At 36.9% G+C, this 18,612-nt stretch overlaps 1 protein-coding gene across 1 annotated transcript in view; it reads right to left on the bottom strand.

The window, feature by feature from the left end:
* Positions 1-514: 514 nt before the first annotated feature.
* LOC136712342 (transcription initiation factor TFIID subunit 4) overlaps positions 515-18,612 on the bottom strand; it is a 50,657-nt gene continuing 32,559 nt past the window's right edge. Inside the window, exons 16-17 of the mRNA XM_066688870.1 lie at positions 16,848-16,967; positions 515-2,628 (exon numbers count right to left, since the gene is read on the bottom strand). Of these exons, the coding sequence (XP_066544967.1) occupies positions 2,479-2,628; positions 16,848-16,967 (270 nt within the window). The 3' untranslated portion in view covers positions 515-2,478. The remainder of the gene's footprint in view (positions 2,629-16,847; positions 16,968-18,612) is intronic.

Here is an 18,612-nt window from a genome sequence, read left to right as displayed (position 1 = left end):
GGTAGGAATTTCACAAGTCTGATGATGGTCATATACAAAGACCCCAAGTTCCCCCATAAAGGCGTTCAATTATAGTGGGACTGTTTCTACAGGGTTGTTGGTGATGAATTGAGCTGGTGAGGAAAAGTTTGTGATTAAATGTTTGTGATGAAAAGTGCATGAAAAGATGCAATTTCTGCCAAACCGTTTTGCATCCTCCAGTAATAATGCCCTTGACAGATTTGAGGGATGGATGGATTCCAAAGCATACCACAATCTTTTAGCATAGAAACCTGGCATATAGGATATCAAGAAATTCAAGCTTGTTCATCAATGAACCTTCTGATCATTATTTTAACGATTCAAAGCACACTTCCAAATCAACAATTGGTTGAGGGAGTGAAAAATCTTCAGAATCAAGGTCACTTGATTCGGATTGACAAAATACAAGGTGAGAATAATTTCTGGCATGATGTATTTACAAATACCATAACACCCCCCACACCACCACTCACAGAGTGAACTAACACAAAGGTTTTAGCTTATATATTCTTTAATAAAATTATTTCCAACTCCATATACAGTGATTTGTAAAACCAATAACATTTTACACAAAAGGCAATAACTGCCATTGCTTAACAAAATTGAAAGAAACAAAGGAAAAACAAGTTTCCTTAAAATACAGGCTTTAATTAGTAGGACAATGTAAGACCCTTTATTCCCTGCCTAACAAACAAAATACTTCCCACATTCAATTTCGATTAAAACAAAATAGCTTAACATTTTTTTAAGAATACAAAACATTGCATTGCTATCAGTTGCACTAATCAAAAGGTTTATTTTACAAAGTTACACTTACAACAGTGCAAAGTTATAAATCTCACAGAACAGGCAGCTGATATATTTGGCTTGTTTTCCCCTTGAAAATCCTTGACAAACAGGTGGTGTTCATATGAATGAAACAAACAAACACTTAAAATGAACTTCTAATTAAAATTATGAACCTTGGACTATAATATATATTTTTTCTGGTCATCTTTAACAAAGCATTCCATGTATATGCATTTTTTAAGTAGTATTTTTGTTGTTAATTAAGGTGAATTAGCACTGAGATCTCCAAGTTCACCCTCAACAGCTCCCTTACCTCAGTCACCACGTGACCATTTCAATCCTATTTCTCTCCAAGGCTACACTTCTGCAAAGTTTCAACTTTTTAGAAACATATATTACAGCAAAAGTCAAACTGAAATTTAACAGACTAATAAAATACAAGATATGGAAGTTCTTGACTGAACTTTCCCCCTGCCTGTGGTACCCTTCTCTGAAAAACTAATGAAAAGCAGCATGACAAAACAATTAAAAATGGTCCAAAATGTGTTTGTTGATTTATAGAAATAACAACCATTCAAAGCTCATACAGAAATTGTGTATGTTGTTTATCAATAAATTACAAAACTTTAATCTTTGAAAATATGCAGATATTTTCATCCAGCCAGGGCACTTCAGACTGAACCGTCATCCAGGTGACATCATGAAATGCTTCTGGCGAAACATGATTACACAGGAGGCCTGTATAATATCTGTTGCAATCAATCTCTTCTCAAGAGAAAATGAAACTGGTCTTCTTTGCTTCATCACTGTAAAAAGTCATGTATCCTTTGTGTGTGCATTGTTAAAAGAATTGTTACCCTTTTGTTAGCCATTCACCAAATAGAAGCAATTTCAAAATACATTAGTCAAGTAATACGTTGTAAAAAGTATGAAAGAAATATACACTGACAGATAAAGCATCAAGTGATACGTAACCCTTTCCATTTAAGAAAAACGGACTCCATACTGTTATCTAGCAGTGTATGAATATGGATTTTTGTATGTATTCATATTCAAATAACAAAAAAGCCTGCTCACAATATGAGCAAATGTCCTTTTAAACAAACTTACATGTATTAAATATAGATTTAAAAAATATATGCCAGGTATGCTAGATTATAATTTTGGTGGAAAAAGAAGTGTAGATACAACCCTAAATTATGTTGTCACCTTGCCAACAATTATTTTATTAAAGTTTCTGGAGGATTCCTTTGGCATAAGGAAATATGTTGAAAATGAATATGGCATAAGAAATGTGTCCAAGAAACCCAAAGTTGATTCTATTTGTACAGGCACTATTTCTGCCTTATTAACGGATTCAGCACAACGACTATTGATAACCTGTTTAAAAATGTATTAAGGGTGAAAGTGTTTTATTTTTTTAATTTGTTTTACAAGTTCCTTGAATTTTTTTGTCAATACAAATAAGCAGCTTTTCCTTTGCAACATTCACATAAAATAATAAAGATAATATACAATAAACATTTCACTGTCTGAATAACAGTTATTGATACTCTGCTGCATGTAAACATAGAAGGGTACCCTGAAGATTGATCTCCTGAAACAAAGACTTAAGAATAGTGCAATCCAGCTTTGTGGCTTCTTTGGAAGTGGCTGTCCTCAGCAGTACTACTTGAGCAAGGCACGGTACAGGGCAACAGACTGCCTCAGTGATGGCTCTTGTTCCATGCAGAAGATAAGGTCCCTGAGACTGGCACGGGTCGTCCTCTGAATAGAGGCTTGTTTGGATAAGAGCGAGGTACCCCCAGCAGCTGCCCCCTGTAACAATACAGCAGAAGAAAAAGGGAAAAAAGAGAAAACAGATATAATATTCACATTACACAAGATTAGCACTAAAACAAAGCTGTTGTGCACTTGATTTAGCCATGTTGTGTGCAGTTTGGACCATGAACACAATAGTTTCACAAACACACACACACACACACACACACACACAGTACTGTGCAAAAGTTTTAGGCAGGTGTGAAAAAATGCTGTAAACTAAGAATGCTTTCAAAAATAGACATGTTCATACATTATATTTATCAATTAACTAAATGCAAAGTGAGTGAACAGAAGAAAAATCTACATAAAATCCATATTTGGTGTGACCACCCTTTGCCTTCAAAACAGCATCAATTCTTCTAGGTACACTTGCACACAGTCAGGGATTTTGTAGGCATGTAGTCAGGTGTATGATTAAACAATTATACCAAACAGGTGTTAATGAACAATTCAATATGTAGGTTGAAACACAATCATTAACTGAAACAGAAACAGCTGTGTAGGAGGAATAAAACTGGTGAGGAACAGCCAAACTACGCTAACAAGGTGAGGTTGCTGAAGACAGTTTTCTGTCAAGTCATACACCATGGCAAGACTGAGCACAGCAACAAGACTCAAGGTAGTTCTACTCCATCAGCAAGGTCTCTACCAGGCAGAAATTTCAAGGCAGACAGGGGTTTCCAGATGTGCTGTCCAAGCTCTTCTGAAGAAGCACAAAGAAACGGGCAACGTTGAGGACCATAGACACAGCGGTCAGCGAAGGAAACTTCTGCAGCAGGTGAAAGACACATCATGACTGGCCTTCCTGGAAGACTTTCGGCCAAAAAGCCATACCTCCGATGTGGCAACAAGGCCAAGCGACTCAACTATGCATGACAACACAGGAACTGGGGTGCAGAAAAATGGCAGAAGGTGCTCTGGACTGGTGAGTCAAAATGTCAAAAAGTCAAAAAGGCAGTTTGTTCGCTGAAGGGCTGGAGAGCGGTACACGAATTAGTGTCTGCAGGCAACAGTGAAGCATGGTGGAGGTTCCTTGCAAGTTTGGGGCTGCAATTCTGCAAATGGAGTTGGGGATTTGGTCAGAATTAATGGTCTCCTCAATGCTGAGAAGTACAGGCAGATACTTATCCATCATGCAATACCATCAGGGAGGCATCTGATTGGCCCCAAATTTATTCTGCAGCATGACAACGACCCCAAAAACATACAGCGACAGTCATTAAGAACTATCTTCAGCGTAAAGAAGAACAAGGAGTCCTGGAAGTGATGGTATGGCCCCCACAGAGCCCTGATCTCAACATCATCGAGTCTGTCTGGGATTACATGGAGAGAGAGAAGCAACTGAGGCTGCCTAAATCCACAGAAGAACCCTGGTTAGTTCTCCAAGATGTTTGGGCCAACCTACCTGCTGAGTTCCTTCAAAAACTGTGTGCAAGTGTACCTAGAAGAATTGATGCTGTTTTGAAGGCAAAGGGTGGTCACACCAAATATGGATTTGATGTAGATTTTTCTTCTGTTCACTCACTTTGCATTTTGTTAATTCATACATATAATCTATTAACGTCTAATTTTGAAAGCATTCTTACTTTACAGCATTTTTTCACACCTGCCTAAAACTTTTGCACAGTACTGTATACACGCACACACTCACATATCCATACAGTATGTATTCATTAAACCCCAAATCTATTTCTTCTATCTAGTTGCCTTCGCTCAGAGAATAATTATGAGCCCACAGCTACATCTTTTAAATTCAAAAGGCAGCTTTCATAATCAAAACACTCTCTTGCATTGATGCCGCAACTGTAAAAAGCAATGCAAGTGTTCACACCTCTGAGCTCTAGAGAGGGAGGGGCTCCTCAAGGTCGAAGCCAGTGATTTTCCTGTTGTTTAGCTGCACTTTCACAGATTGAGGCTCGGCCTTCAGCCTTTTGGGGAATGCATATTTTAGCCGTCAGCACAAAATTGTTTGGACCCAAATGCTGCAAGGCCATCTGGGTAATCTTGTTCAAAGGCTTTGGGTAATATCTGCAGTTTATATAGGCAAAAAGTAGTACTTAATTTCCATACCTACAAGCCTCAAGGAGATAGAATTAAATAAACCAAGAATTAGAAACTAATTAAACAAACTAATACTGAATATTCCACATTTATATGCTTTTGTTCTCTTTGCTCCTCGGATTCCCCCCCCATGTACATTAATGTCATAAATTATGGAAAGCCTTATAGAAACAAATAAGCTTTCATTTTCACACTTTTACAAATGCTCACGTGAAGGATGACAAATACTAAGTTTTTTTTTTTTTTTCAATACTTCACTGTAGTATTTTAGTTTGTTGATTTAGACGCAAAATGTGGCAGTCTGTCTATGACATTGTAAACTCACTAGAATGTAGAATATAAGACCAGAATTAAACTAATTTGGAAAACAAGTATAATTGTATACACACATGAAGCTGAAGTCACCAAGCTGTAATAAAGACTTGACTATTTATCTTAAATAAGTGCAATAATTCTGAAGTTACAGAACATACTGACCTTCGACTGAGCACATCGATAATTGGTGGAAACCATAAAAGCAGTAATATTAGGAAGAGGATTTCACTGGACAACCCTAATATTTCCTATACACTTGTGAACTCCTTTTTACACATTTCCACAAATGATGTTCTTCTTCTATAATTATAAATTGCTCTCTTCTGTATTGGGGACTCAGTTTAAACACTATCGTACATGCTACAGATATTTAAAAGTATTTGTCAAAAATTCATCCTGATCATAGAGCCAATGGCTCAAAGAGAACATAAACAAATCTGAATCAGTTGTGACAGTTAAAATTGGAAGATATGGTGTTATTGCACGAAAACTGAGATTACAACTTTTGGCATCAGAAAGGTACAGAAACTGTAGGAGAAGCACTGTTTCAATTATGGATAGCCACAGAGAAAAGGAATGATTTCATTGTCCTGAAGGCATATACATCCATGCATCTCTGCATTTGCATGTGCATTTTTATTTGCGATGAGAGAAAGAGAGGGCATATAAGATCCAAATAAATAACATAAAAAGGAGAACTTGATTCCTTCTTTCTTAACCAAGCATGCCATCTTGATGGTTGCTTACTTTATGCCTGAGGGTTTGTCTGATCATCCCTGCTGTGTACAAATGTGTCAAGACAAACCTGATCTGATCTTAGATCCTAACACGCCATTCCAAGCTTCTCTTTGTCTTTTAACACTACACACAAGGGACAGATTGAAATATTAATGGAAAAGACTCAATCTCTCATCTAAGGCAGAACTCAATGCTACAGCTATTTCTTTGCTGTTGCACTTTAATTATAGTCATATTATATGCATACACATTTAATATATATATATATATATATAGAGAGATAGAGAGAGAGAGAGAGAGAGAGAGAGAATATTCAGGAAAACAGTAAGAATAAGAACATGTGGAGAAAAGAAAATGGATAACATTTTAAGACAAATTACATTTGAAAGCTCTTTCACAACATATTTTAAATTCTGGTGTACTGTCTAAAACCTAGGATCCATACATTTAAACAAATCTGAAATATCACTCACCCCAGTTAAAAACCACACAAAACCCTTAAGGGGGTGGGGGATGGAGTGGGATACCAAGAGATGGAACATCGCAGTGGGGATTAGAGCCACTTGGATATGCCTAGTGCTTCATTACAACCCTAAGGGGTTTGGGTATCTCACGACAACCTAACCCATGCTTGCCGTATGCAAGAAATAGCCTGCAGTAATGGATATAGGTTTTGCCACTAGTGGGGAGACCTCTTGATATCTCAATCCTTACCTCACTCTGAATGTTCTTTATAAAAAAAAAACAACTGAACTTTCAGGAAACAACAAAATGTCTGGACTACAGCAGGCACTTACGTACACGCATGACACAACAGAAGTGTTCACTTTTTTAATAAACCCAATGTGCATTGCCATGAGGATGAGCTCGAAGGGAGATAAGCTTGCATGTGCCCTGGTTGCTGCTACAAACATGGTTGCTTTAAAAGGACCACAAAGAGGAGGAGGAGGCAGGACAACAAGGCAACAAGCTCTGTAAGTTGTCATCAAATGGCCATCAGAGCAATGCAGATGACTGGATCGGGACGTATTTCTGCCATGGCCACAAACTATGTAATGGTGACCAATCTGCGCACAATTCTGAGCTTTACCACTATAACCAAAATGAAAAGCCAAGGTCATTGAACCCAAGCTGGTTGAGTGACTTGTGGTGGTAAATAAAACTGCTTTTAAAAGCAACATTCTCAGTTTTAATCCTCATATCTGTAATTATAGCTTTAACCATATTAATTCATTCAGACACAAATGTAAAACTGGACTGAGAATGCCCTGTTCAAACACAAAGCTTCTGTTGCATCCATATTCTGTCTTGATGAATATGCAGCCTGCATGTGAACACTTTCGCTTTAAACCGGGAGCACAGATGTCAGTTTGCTTCGTGTTTCAGAGCTTGTACAGCACTTTGTAGTTCATGTGGAGATTGGCATCAATTCTATGTTATTCATCGACTAAGAAGAAATGTCCACAATTGAGCCACGAGACATTTTCTGGGGACTGGTTTGTCAACATGATTGTTGGACAGAAAGTATATTGTAATAAATTTACCTGAAAGTTAATAATTCTATAAAAAACTAAATTAATTAATACACTGTCAGCAGCAGAAGCAGCCTTTGCCAATTCACTGCAGGATGAAGGCCTTCATTACAACTATCCACTTGTTTTGATCTGTAGCATCTCTTTTCCAGTGTGCCCTGGCTTCTGGTCTCATCCCCCCCATCTTCGACCTGGTCTTCTTCTTGGAACAAAACTCCATTTGGAATTTGCTATTCTAATTGTCTCGACTCATGGCTATGACCCTCGTATCGGTAGGGGAGACAAGATACATGCATCCTTCAGGGGGACCACAGTGTAAAAAGCAAAGGTACTACTATCGTTTGCACCTACTAACACTGTACAAACTGCAAGATAGGTACAAAAAGGTTTAGACCATGTTCAGGACTGGTAGACGTATACCAAATGAAACAGAGTTGGCAATTGCATAGACCTACATGCAGGGAGTGTGAATTTCCACTTATAAATGTAAGGGGGGGATGGGGGGGCACTGAGCTTGAAGAAGCTACCTATGAAAAAAGGACTTTGTTGACGCATCTTGATTGTTCTCCTCCAGACAATGTAGGGAATCGATAAAGTTAGAATATACAGTTTAATGTGTAGAATTGAAATTTAAATTATGCCACAGTTACAAAAAGCACTATTCAGACCCCTTTTTCGAGTATAATTTTAGTTACCAGATGGCAAAAAAAAAGACATTGCGGATCCAGAATCACTTCAAAAAAGAGCAACTGTTGATTCCTGGTCTAAAACACTTATCCAGTCAACTCACCCTACTTCTTCACAATCAACAGTAACACACTTGACTAAAGGACACAAGTGGAAATAAACAGGCACGTCTTTACCCAGAGGGCTGTGGGAGACTAACAACAGCTTAATCAAATCCTTGGATCAATTACTTATTAGCATTTATCCAAATCAGCTAATTGGGCCAAGAGGCCTCCCTTCGTATGTAATCGTTCTTATGTTCTTATAAGGGAAGCTCTAGTATGAATGTAACAGTGATTCTGCTACATGAATTTTATGGTTATGAAATTTAGAAAATGCAGAAGGGGTGCATCATTGAGATATAATTCCTAGTCAAACATCGGATGGAATTTGCCATTTTCTGTCTGACCTCTTAATTTAGCCTCACCACATAAATATTTGCTCTAATAACCCTCTTGCACAATTGGTGAAAAAAAGAAGCTGTTGCAGACCAACTGGAATAAAGCCCTCTGCCAGCCACTGATGTGTGACATCACTGCCCTCCGGAGGTACAGAGGACCTGCTTGGATTCACAGAGCACAGTCTATTATCTGCAATTAAATCCTTAGGCAATGTCTTTTATTCCAAAAGTATATTTTTCTTCATAGAAAAATACTGTGATAATATCCAGTATCATTGACAGAAGAACTGTAACAATTATCATTTCTAATGCTTTGTGATGAAAAGCATTAGTGCTTGGGGAATAAATCAACATATTCTTAACGCAATCAATAGAAAAAATAGACTGATACTTAATTTATCTGCAAATTCTCATTTAAAATTTAAGTTGATAAAAAAAAAAAAATGTTTAAAGGGCAACATTGTATAGTAACTTGTCTCTCTGGTTTAAAAATTAAACAATGTGACATCTGAGAAGCAAGCGAAACAATTAACAGCCATGACCCTTTTTGGTTCATGAAACTGTCAGGCCAATTACGATTTCCCTTGACTGACTAAGGCCCTGCTGCCATTAAGAGGAAATAAAAAGAGAAAAAGAAAAAAGGAAAATCCTGACCCAACTACTTTCCTTGCCCCCTTACTCCAGAAGCTTCTCTGCTTTGCAAAGTGAAAAGGGCAGTGCTGGCCTGGTCCTGCACAGAAGGTCACAGTTCAGGCGAGTCACATGACAGCCCTGGAGGATCTAGGGAGAAGACTGCTCCGCAGTGCAGCTGCCAGCTCAGAGTTGAAAAGGAGGTCAATTCAACAGGATGCAATGGAAGGGCCCGAGGCAATGTTCTAAATGAAACAGAAACCCCTGGGGATTCGCAGTAACCCAACAGCGACGTCCTTTATAATTCTCAGGAACTTGAGGGAGGTGAAAGTATGCTTTTTATGTAGTCATTAGCCTAGGAACCTTTTATAAAAAAAATAAATAACTCAGGAAAAAAAATCCCCTCCAGCAGTATTCAGCACTAAAATCCTTCACCTTCATCTCACAAAAATAAAAAGAACCTTCTATCCTTCCTTTTTCTTTTTTGATTTTAATGAAGTATTTTATGACTTGTCAAAAAGAGCTGATGTGCTGATATAAACTAAATATAAACTAGCAAATTTACTTTTCTTTTTTTTTCCCCCCATCATAAAAATAGAGCAGTTTTCTAACAGAGATCTTGCATCAATAGAAAGGAAGGAATGAAAAAGCAGACGTCCGCAAGTAGTGGTAGAAAAGCTTATTAAAGAAAAAATAACCTTAAGTGATGCCCCCAGGAAAGAAATCTCATTAACAGGTTTCGATTCCATCTTTCAATACGTTTGTTAAAAGTGCCAGAAAGTGTTCAATTAACACTTTTCCCCCTTCTTAAACAAAAAGCATAGGGAAACCCATCTGTCATGGCATAATTTCTCAATACTTTATACATTTTTGTCTATGCCTACATCAATTTTGTTCATCCAAAAATGATTTTTGTTTATTGGCTTTTATAAAAAACAAAACAAAAACAAACAAAAAAACAGCTCTTTGACCACACAAGCATCAAACCTATAAAAGGACCGGAAACAATTGCAGAGCTGGAATACAACTACATTGCTGTGTTTGTTTAAATCACTGAAAATACAAAACCTACATTACATATGTGAATCACATTACCAATTTAAAAAAAAAAAAAAAAAAAAAAAAATCTATCAAAGCAGTATCTAGGCCTCACCTCACTCATTATAGACAGAATCATTATTCAGACTAATTTAAGAAAGTAACTGAAATGTAGGACTCTTAGTAATTGCAATGGCAGATGTAATACTGTGTTATCCATGACTTGTCTCTTCTATAATTCAGTATTCAACTCTTATTGGGACAGCCACAAAAAATGTGTTTATGCCCCAACTGATTTTATTTCCTACATAAGCCACATTACAGTATGTAAATTCAAGTTACAATTTCAAAACAATGCACTGTATTTATTTACTGCTAGACCTCAGATTATCTCGATTACCATGATTACTCAATTACTATTCTAGCATATAATCAGTACTTTATAGTTGATTAAATCGGGTACACATCTTGGGGCATCTTTCAGTTTTCTAAAACGGACAACAAAACAACAACAAAAATCATACTATAAATCAGGACAGACAGTGTTATCTTGCAGCCGTGCAATGAAGATTGTTTCAGTTTTAGCTGATATCGCTTCAGCTACAGGTGTGGAGAAAATCTAGCGCACAAATGAACCCCGACAATGTTACGCATAGACTTGCGGTTTTAACACAATATAACACGTCGTTTTAAGCATTTCGTGGTTACCTGCTAATTATGCAATACATCTTACTGCTCAACAATTTACACTTTTCTTTGTACCTTCTAAACATTAACAGCAAAGTCAAGATGGATGGGGACTCGCACAAATTACTTCTACATTTTTTGAAATGCGAATTCAAGTAATTATCTTTCCTTTCTACTGAAGTTAGTCATGTACAGCAGAGACTCTTTTTATTCCACTACATAAAATTGTGAGTATACGGTTGATTTAGGTTCGACACCATTTACTTCAGAAGAAAACAAACAAAAAAATATATTGGAAGGCTGTTTAATTTAATGGATAAACCAGGTTAACAACGCTGTTAACAGGTGTCAGATTTGGCTTAATAAATAACAGCTGAGCAGTATGGTTATGGTAAGTTCTGCACTTCTAAGAAATAAACACTGGAATGTAGCAAGTCTATTTATATAATATAAGGAGAAACAGATCTGTCTAATATTTCATGCCAAGGAATAGCCAACTGCCTTTATGTACAGTGCCGTATGTCTGCATTTGGATGATACCCATTGAGGAGTATGTCAAGATCTATATCATCACAAGAAAGATCCCTGGATGAGAGTTCTCCCCCAACAGACACCCAAGCACAAATACAAACAAACACATACACATACTAAGAACCAATAACAACAGGACACTCAACTCTCCTTTTACTGAAAACATTATTCAAAAGCTGGACCAAGGTGGAGTTTTACGGGCTTAGATTTACAGGAATAGATAAAGAAAAACTGAATGCTGTGTGTGATCATAGACATGACTTTGGGCATGAGGACTCTAATGTGCACAGAATTCTTTACATAGTCTAGTAGAATATAGTTTGGATTTCATGAACCACTGAAAATAAAGCCAGATTCAAGGTTATCACTGTCAAATGTATTCCAAATTTAAATACAGTGGATGTTTAATCTATGATTATCTCATTCTCATGTAGAAAGGTTTACTGTGTCATTAGATCAAATACTTAATCTTTACCTCAAGGTTACATAAAAATAAGAGTGCAGTATTACCCTGGCACCTTATGTCTCGTGGCTTTAACACTAAACCTGCCTGGCCTTCAGCAGTGTTCTCTTGAAAAACAAAACAAAAAAAACAGCAATGTTTATCTACGGCTTGTGTCTTCACAACTTACCGTGTATCTTTTGTTGAGATTAAAAAATGTTAAGCCTAGAGTCACAGTGTCATTTACTTTGTTTCAGCTTTTTTCACACAATTACCTCTGCAATTAAACAAATCGTTTGCTTGTAATCACGTATGACAAAAACTAGGTTATCATGACACCTACTCAAGTAATTTGTCAAGTTATGGCACATTTTTTGTCTTCCAGGGATGTATAAATCAAAAACAACTTAGTTGATGTATCCATAATACTGCTGCCTAATTTTCATAGGTTTATTTTACTTGAACTGTTATTATAGCAACAAGCATCTTACACTGGGAAAAATACTTTTAGAAATGTACAGAAATGTTTTTATTTTCTTGCTTTATACTGCAGAGACTGATAAAACTGAAATGAAGAATTATTAACCACCACAAATCTGGACATAGCTTGATAAATGTTTACATCCCAGTCCTATAGCATCCATCATCAAAAAGTTCAAGGTTATTATAATATTTGCTACTCCAATGGAAAGAGGACATGAAATTGTCACCCAAATGGGTAGTCATCTGAGGGAAACAACTGGGGATCTCAGAGAAAGTGGTATCATCAGGATATAACAACTGAGCTTCCACAAGTGATTATTTACACACAAGTAACGATGTGCGCAACTGTTTGGGAGAAGAGCGAGTAGAGGTTTGTCACAGTGGAGGCGAAGATAAATAATGTATATGTGAGAAAGTTGAGCTCATTCATACCGTTTTTTGTTTTTGTGTTTAAGGTTCAAATCTCTACCTTCCCCAAAAACACAAAACACCCCCTGTTCCCAATTCTAAGAGCGTAAGAAGAATATAAGGAAAGGGTCTTTCACAGATCTCTACAATCTTACATTTCTGCTGGTTTTCAACCATAGTGATGTGAATACCTTGGTCTGAGTGTTTTAACATATACCTCCAAATTAACTAATATTATTTATTATGTATATATAATTACAAATATTATTGACTATTAACAGCACGCCACCTCAGCCTAAGTTCTGAGAAATTAATGAGAACTTAAAATGCAAATCAAATTTCCACAAAACATTTTCCAACACAACCATTTTGGGTCGACTGTATACATCAATGTCCATAGAAGAAGCCTCTCCAGAAACTGGCAACATAAAAAGACAAGCACTTTTTCTTTTTACATGGAAACCCACAGCAGGTTTGGTGCAGAAAAGGTGAAGTTCACACTGAGAGGAAAGTCATCCACTCTGTGAAGTATGGAGGTCAATCTGTTTTGCTTTGGGGCTGCTTTGCATCCTTTCTTTCTGCCCTTGTTAAACTGAGGGATGAATGGATTCCAAAGTATATTAGGATTTTTTCCCCCCACAAATACTTGTTGCCCTCCAGCATGGTCACAAATTAACTTTCTAGCAGAATAATGATTGGAAGCACACATTCAAATCTATGACCTAATGGGTATCGGGAGCACTAACCAGCAGCATTCTTAATTTGCCATTTAATATCAAGACGTCCATTCAATAGAAATCTGTAGATGAACCAAATAAATCGGTTCAAAAGTTCAAGCCATGTAATCTGGAGGAGCGGGAGGGGGGGGTGGTTCTGAAGTGAGGTGAAGTTATCAGAAATGCCTCTAAAAATGTCAACCCTTTTGAAAGGCTACAGAAAAGGAGGATTCATGCAACTGTGGAAAATGTGTTTCTTGTTTTAAAGAGAAATTAAGAGCATGCATTATTACAGATAGCAAACGCACCTACAGCTCCAAAGACCAGAGAATCCTGTAATGAACCTCCCAGGCTTCAATATCCTTCCTATAGCCCCAAGCAAGAAGTCTGAGTTGACATAATGGTTAGTTCCTGTTAGTGTTGTGCAATGTAAAAAATAGACTACCCTGTATAGCAGTGAAACCCCATCTGAAGAATTTCCTTTAAAATAATGCTGCTTGAAACACCATCTCTTGTTTTTAAAAGAGCATTATGTGGACTGGGTAGCCCTGGGGTAAGTCCTTGGGCTGGGGCTAGGGTAATGTTTTTGTCTCAGAACATACCGTCCCCCACATCGCTTGCTGTGCAGACGTGGAAGGATGCCAATATGTAAAACTTAACACCTGTGAGCTCCCTTTTCTGTCCAAGTTTTGACTTCCCAGAAGGTGGCACAGAGCAGTATTAGGTTTCCTGCCGCAGGCTTGTGCCGAGGCATCTCATTGGATAGGCATGCCTCAAAACAATATGGAAATTCAGTGTAATTGATGTGGATTGCTTTTTCTCCTGCCACATGTCCAAGTTTGCCAAAAGGAAACTTAGTTATTGCCAGCAGTGCTAGAACATGATCTACATTGATCCAGTGCATAATAAAAAATGTACTTTGTGTTTTTTGGTCATTACTATGTATGCTACAAATTACAGTTCTTCTTAAGTGCTTCAGTATTTGATACCATGCATGATGAGGAAAAGGTGAACATACATATCAGTGAGCTAACAAAACTAAACCAAAAAAATGACTTCAGCTATCAGCTTCCTCTAGAGTTATTATTATTATTATTGTCATTTAGCTGACGCTCTTATCCAGGTGCGACTTACATTTGTACCCATTTATACAGCTGGGCATTTTACTGGAGCAATCTAAGTGAAGTACCTTGCTCAAGGGTACAACAGCACTGCACCACCCAGGATTTGAACCCACAACCTTCCAGTTATAACTGCTGCCTAGCTTCCACCCTTAGAAATATGGTGGATTTACTGGAAACATTAATAAACACCACACATAATTATACATAAACTTGAAAAATAAGAGTGTGTGGTTCATGAAGTAGTGAGCTAAAGTAATCATCTCTGTAGTATAAACATAAGCCAGTCAATCTAGAGGAAACCAGGTGGGGATGGGGATTGCAAGTAGTGTCTTAGAGGAGAGGGGCCGAAAAAAAGTGGATAGGGGAGATTAATCGTACTAACATAGCTCAACCCTATTAGTCAGACACAGTGCTCCTCAGATACAGTCCAACTGGCTCATGCCACACAGATTTGAAAACCAGCAGTGTATAAGTAACCAGACGTACACACAGCTGAGCCACGCATGACTGGGTCTGAACTAAAGTGCAGGATAGGAAGAGAAGAGAAGAATGAAAAAACATCTCGTGTGCGGGAAACAAACAAAAAATAATTTGTTACACTGACCTACTTTAGGGTTTCATGCTCTGAGGATGAAGTGAACAGATCCCATCCCAGAGAGATAAAGGTATTGTGGGAAAAATGCATCCATGCAAGACAAAACCTGACCTGACCTTCTGTAAAACATCTCTCACCTTGGCTTAAATAATGGTTTAGTACCCAGGCAGTAGTAAAATAAATGGCTTCACTAATGAACTTGCACTGCAGTTGTGCTATAATAGTATCATAGGTACCATGCAGAGATAACATGACTTAATTCCTTCCCAACTGCTTCAGTGGCATTACCAAGATACTTGTATTGATCAAAAAGTTCCACAAGCTGGGAGTGAGAACAGACAACAATTTAGTAATACATACATCTATTGGTTGCATACCAGATATCCCTTAATAAGGGACAATTTTGGGCCTGTTAGCATAGGACTTCCATATATTCAGATTAAAAACTATAGAAACATTATTATTTATATTTTATGGATAAATGTTCACAACATTGCTTACATAGACAACGACACTTGGTTCTTTACAATGAAAGTCAGCAGACATATGCAGTTTTCTTAATGTGTGACAAACCTATGAAAAACAGATGTCATATTTTTTTCATTGGTGCCACCTTGTGGTTGTAACCCATGATCAATAAAGTATATTTGTATATATGCCTAATTATGTATTTTATTATTATTTTATTTAACAATGAATGTATCAGTGGTTTATATAAAATAAATGTAAGGTGTATCTTTTTATGAAGACAAGGCATCACTCTCCACACTTGTGCAGAGTTTAAATGGATAGATATACTGCTCATTAAACACTTTCTTTCACATGGTTTCAAATTGTTTACCTTCTATTCACCTTTAAGGACCTTTGCTAGTTTTAAAAATAAGAGCACTACATGATTTATTTATGAGAGCAACTCTGCTTTGAGAGATGGTCTCCAAAGAAGGGAAGCCTACTGACCATTTCAACTGGAAACTGCAGGGTTAAATACACAGTATCTTCAGAATCCTCAGTAACAGTACAACAATGGAAAACTAGACAATTCTATTCCTCTACCTTTCATGCACTGCTGAAGCAGTCAAGTTAAACATGTTTGAATACTATGTAAAAAAAAAAAAAAAATTATACTTCTTTGCCTATAATGTTTTCTTTCTGTTTTTACTTGTTTGGATAACATAAATAATTATTTTATGGCAGGTTTCACAGACCTTGATTAGTAGTTCATCACTAGTGCTAATCTGGGTCTATGAAACCAGCCCTTTGTGTTAAACATCTTTAATTGACTTGACTTCTCAATCACTGCCATAAAAAAGTCCTTTTGCACCAGCCCCGATCTATAAAATGATGTCCACGATATATTGAGTTTCTCACACAATCTATGTATGATAACAGTTTATTTGTTTTGTGATACAATTAAGAAACCTAAAGGAAGACAGCCTACCACCTGTTGTTAAGACTCATTTTTGCATGTTAAATCCACTACTAGTGACCGGCTGAATTCCCAGAGGATGTTCTGTCTGGCACTAGTGCAAAAACTTACGCTAGAAGTCAAGGTTTTGAGTTAGTGGATAAACAATCATTGCTAATACAAATCATTAAATTCAGATATTAGTGTGCAAAAACTCAATACACTAGAGACACTCAAGAATGATAAAATAATAACAATCATCAAAAATAATGTTCCCCAAATGTTCTACAGTGAATAAAATACACAAACAAAAACATACATATCAATTTTCACTGAAACACACTTGCATTATGAAAACAGTTAATGTAAATACATTTTCTACCTCACTTCCAGATCCATAGCCTAGGGAGTCTAATGGTCGTTTCTTCCTTGGCCCAATAGCTGCAAGCGCTGTTAGATTTGCATCTCTCTGTTGCATCTGTGCCATTTCCAACTGCTGCATCTGTTTTTAAAGAAAAAAAAAAAACACAACAAAAACAAGATGTTTTAAACAACAAACATTTTGGAACAGATTTACATGTTCTGTATTTCATTGCATTGGGTGCAGAAAGCCATTTCCTTTTCTTGATACCATAAGTATGCTTAATTTGTATTTCAAATATTTGTATTAACTGCCCCTTTCAAGTTGCAGATGCATCCATTCTGCACCAGTAGAATGACTTCAGAACTGACAGAAATAAACAGCAATACAATACAACTCTGATTTAAAGGCCCAGGCCTGCACACCACCACATACACCACTTTTTGAAATCTAGAACAAATATTTTCCCACAGATTAAAAACTAAATTGCTTCATAATTAACTGAATAATCACAAAAATGTTGTTAGAACAGAAATGGTATAGTAATATCATAAATACACAATATCAAGCTACTTGGCTCAGCCCCCTCCCCTGATCCCCCAGCTGTGTGTATCCTCCTAGGCCTTCGAACAAAGGTATTCCCAGATATTCCTTCCTGTATCCTGTAATACATGCCAAAATCCTTTTTTTTTTTTTAATCCTGTCTTTCTTGTTCTCACCAGAATGATACATTCCACATGGGCAGCTGGGAACAATTCCTAAGCATCCATGTTTTTTCTGCACCTTATTCTATAGGTTTGACTTTCCAAGGGTCATAGGATAATTGAGTTATTTTGAAGTCTGCATTACATTAAATTATAATCATCAAATTCTTATTACAATGTGGAATATTCAGAGATTATAAAACAACAGCATATCTTTAATCTGTAAAACTGTACAATATTAGTGTTGTTTTATCATTTCACGTACTTCGCAGATTACCAGAGCTGTAGGATTAAAAAAAGTAAACTGTGGGATTAAAAAAGGCACGAAGTATTAAACTCATATGGAGTTTATCTTTAATTAACATAGTATTCTACAGGTTGCTTTTGGTTGTATAAAATCTTTATAGCACTTGAAATTAACCAATGTAGATTACTACAAAGCAGTCATATGTAACATGTGTGGTCACATTTTATCAATGTATAACAAGGAACTGTTTTCTGCAGCCTGCCAAAATGATCTACAGATCAGCTGAAAATTGTTAGTAAAATACAGGCAACTGTTATCCAGAGACAAATGCTCTTTCATATACACTTCTTGAACTCCAACACGGATAAACATGCTCCCTCTCACACACTCAAACCCATTCTCTTACTCAGATACACACACACACACACATGAACACACACATCCAACCTTAGGTGCTTTCATTTGATTCTATTCCCCATTTGCCAAGGGGCCCAACTCTAGCTAGCTCCAATATTAGGCTCAATTAAAATAAGCTCCAATTAGTGGAGCTTTTTCTCTCGGGCAAAGAAAGTCAGGAAATGGATATTGGGAAATGTAAAAGTCAGCTACTGTGAGGAGGCAGTCGACGTAAATGAACTTATTTGTTGATTTCTACAGTTGCTATGTGGAGACCTCTGGGAGTTGAAGCTTAACTAGTCTAAGCTATAAAATAAGAAGCCCCGCAGCTAAACATGAACTGTGTGAAAACAAGGGCTCCATCACAAAACAGAAAACTGCTGGGCCCAGAAAATTAAAAGCCAGAGGCATTTTCCATTTACAACTAAATCCCAGTACC

The sequence above is a fragment of the Amia ocellicauda genome, chromosome 2, assembly GCF_036373705.1.
Source record: "Amia ocellicauda isolate fAmiCal2 chromosome 2, fAmiCal2.hap1, whole genome shotgun sequence".
In the NCBI taxonomy this organism is placed as follows: Eukaryota; Metazoa; Chordata; class Actinopteri; order Amiiformes; family Amiidae; genus Amia; species Amia ocellicauda.
This window is presented reverse-complemented; position numbering and strand designations above follow the sequence as displayed.